A 2,624-nucleotide genomic window follows, 5' to 3' on the forward strand; every position below is an offset into this window, starting at 1 on the left:
TGGTGCTCACGAAGGAGCCAGAATTACTAACACATGGAGCTCCAGAAAATATGATCTGGGCCTTAACACGTTTAGCTGGTCTTTGTTTGAATGTCAATTTCAATGAGTCATGAGTCACCAACCTTCTTCCCCAATGAGCACATTTTCCAGCAGTGTATGGAGTGTCTCATACTGACATTGTGTCTCCATCCAGGTATTTGTATTGAAACCATCACCTGGGACACTGGGCACAAACCGGAAGTGAGGGGAATAAAAGGTAATTGTAGGAGACTCCATTCTGCTTCAGCGTTGGAAGCCAGCTCCCAGACTCCATGTCAGATTCTAACAAAACTGAATTCACCAACCCCTCCACCTTCATCCTTCTGGGCATCGCTGGCCTGGAGGCGGCCCATGGCTGGATCTCCATCCCCTTCTGTGTCTTGTACATTGTAGTCATCTTGGGGAACGTCGCCATTCTGTTCATTGTGAAGAAGGAGCAGAGCTTCCATGAGCCCATGTACTATTTCCTCTGCATGCTGGCCATCACCGATCTGGCCCTGTCCACAGCTACTGTGCCCAAAACACTGAGCATCTTCTGGTTCAATTTTAGAGAAATTGATTTTGGTTCTTGCTTCACCCAGATGTACCTTGTTCACTGCTTTTTAGTGATAGAGTCTGGGATGTTCACGGCCATGGCGTTTGATCGCTACGTGGCCATCTGTGATCCCCTGAGACATTCCACCATCCTGACAAATTCCGTTGTAGTCAGGATCGGCTTGGCTGTGGTGCTGCGCGGCTTCATAATCATACTTCCCATTCCCATCATGGGGAGTCGGTGGCCGTACTGCAAAGGAAACATCGTCCCTCACACGTACTGCAAGCAATTTTCTGTGGTGTCCCTGGCCTGTGCCGACACCCGCCCCACTAGTTACTACAGCCTCTGTGTGACATACCTTGTGCCCAGTGTGGATGGGTTTTTAATAGCCGTGTCCTACACCCAGATCCTCAGGGCCATCTTCCGACTGCCCACAAACGATGCTCGGTTCAAGACATTTGGGACATGTGGGACTCATCTCTGCGCCCTCTCAGCCTTGTACATCCCAGACCTCTTTCTCTCCCTCATGCTTAGGATTGGTTCTAATTTGTCCCTGCCTGTGGTCATCCTCATGGCCAATGTGAAACTCCTGGTGCCCCCCCTGCTACACCCCATCATCTATGGGGTGAGGACAAAGCAAATCCGTGACAGGCTGCTTTGTATAGTTACTCAGAAAAGGGCCTAATTTTCACTTCTGGTGCTCAGGCTCACCTCGGTGCTTAGCTGACTGGTGACATGACGCTGAGCCCTCTTTCCTGAATTGTTTCCTGGACAGTCAGACAAATGCTGAATCCTTTCATGACCTGACATTACAGGGTCAGTATGAGACCCCGGGGGATCAGTCTAGGTAAAAGTCATTAAGTTGCCTCCTTCTGTATTGCTTGAAATTGTACCTCACCCTTTGGCAAAGCATTTCCACAAGCTGACTGTGAAGAAATATGTCATACTGTCTGTTTGTTATCCTCTGACAATTGATTTGGTGACCTCCGGTTGTGTTATAGGAAGGAATAAATAATATTTCCTTGTTCCATTTTTACGCAGCCTTCCTGACTTCATAGTTCATCTCATATCCTCACCGTCATCTCTTTTTCAAGTGGAAATGACACAATCTTTTAATCTCACCTATTCCATACCCCTAATTCTTTTCATTTCACTTTTCACTAACATTTCCAATTCTACCATGCATATTTTTTAGAGTGGGCTACCAGATCTACATGCATTGGTCCATACCGTGACACACTAAGGACAGCTGGCTCCAATAATTTCATGGAGGGAAGACATGCTGGGAGCTGAGTGAATGGTTTTCTATTTCCACAACCTTGTCCTTTTTATATCCATCTCTTTTTCAGGCTGAATAGACACAGTCTTTTTACTCTCTCCTTCTATAGAATCACAGAATCATAGAGCTGGAAGAGACCTCAGGAGGTTATTAAGTCCAGCCCCCTGCCCAAGACAGGACCAATCCCAAGTAAATCAATCCAGCCAGGGCTTTGTCAAGCCAAGACATAAAAAACTTTAGGTATGGAGATTCCACCCCCTCTCCAGGGAACCGATCCCAGTGCATCCCCACCCTCCTAGGGTATGTTTACACTACCACCCTAGTTCGAACTAGGGTGGTTAATGTAGGCAACCAAAGGTGCAAATGAAGCCTGGGATTTGAATTTCCCGGGCTTCATTTGCAACTTCGGTTGCCTACATTAACCACCCTAGTTTGAAGTAGGGTGGTAGTGTAGACATACCCCTAGGGAAATAGTTTTTCCTAATATCCAATCTAGACTTCCCCCACTGCAACTTGAGACCATTGCTCCTGATCCTGCCATCCGTCACCACTGAGAACAGCCTCTCTCCAGCCTCTTTGGAACCTCCATTCCAGAAGTTGAAGGCTGCTATGAAATCCCTCCTCAGTCTTCTCTTCTGTAGACTAAATTGTATCTGCAGAAAACTATGTTGTTCCCACATATTGCATACAGACCGGGTCACCACATCCTCAAGATGGTTTTGAAAAAGTCAATGAGGAAGTCTCACTCACTCCTTCTCAGAAGGCACAAAC

At 47.0% G+C, this 2,624-nt stretch overlaps 1 protein-coding gene across 1 annotated transcript; it reads left to right on the top strand.

Annotated features, from left to right (window-relative positions):
- Positions 1-311: 311 nt before the first annotated feature.
- On the top strand, positions 312-1,932 carry LOC142830487 (olfactory receptor 52M1-like). Its single transcript, XM_075935778.1, has 3 exons — positions 312-699; positions 745-1,199; positions 1,924-1,932. The coding sequence occupies exons 1-3, from the start codon at positions 312-314 to the stop codon at positions 1,930-1,932; spliced, it is 852 nt and encodes a 283-aa protein (XP_075791893.1).
- Positions 1,933-2,624: the final 692 nt, after the last annotated feature.

Source organism: Pelodiscus sinensis, chromosome 1, assembly GCF_049634645.1.
Source record: "Pelodiscus sinensis isolate JC-2024 chromosome 1, ASM4963464v1, whole genome shotgun sequence".
In the NCBI taxonomy this organism is placed as follows: domain Eukaryota; kingdom Metazoa; phylum Chordata; order Testudines; family Trionychidae; genus Pelodiscus; species Pelodiscus sinensis.

Excerpts from the sequence above, each read along its gene's own strand:
- LOC142830487 (XM_075935778.1), top strand. The coding sequence starts at position 312 with ATGTCAGATTCTAACAAAACTGAATTCACCAACCCCTCCACCTTCATC. Across the intron at positions 700-744 it reads TGATCGCTACGTGGCCATCT|TCAGGATCGGCTTGGCTGTG; the intron begins GTGATCCCCTGA and ends ATTCCGTTGTAG.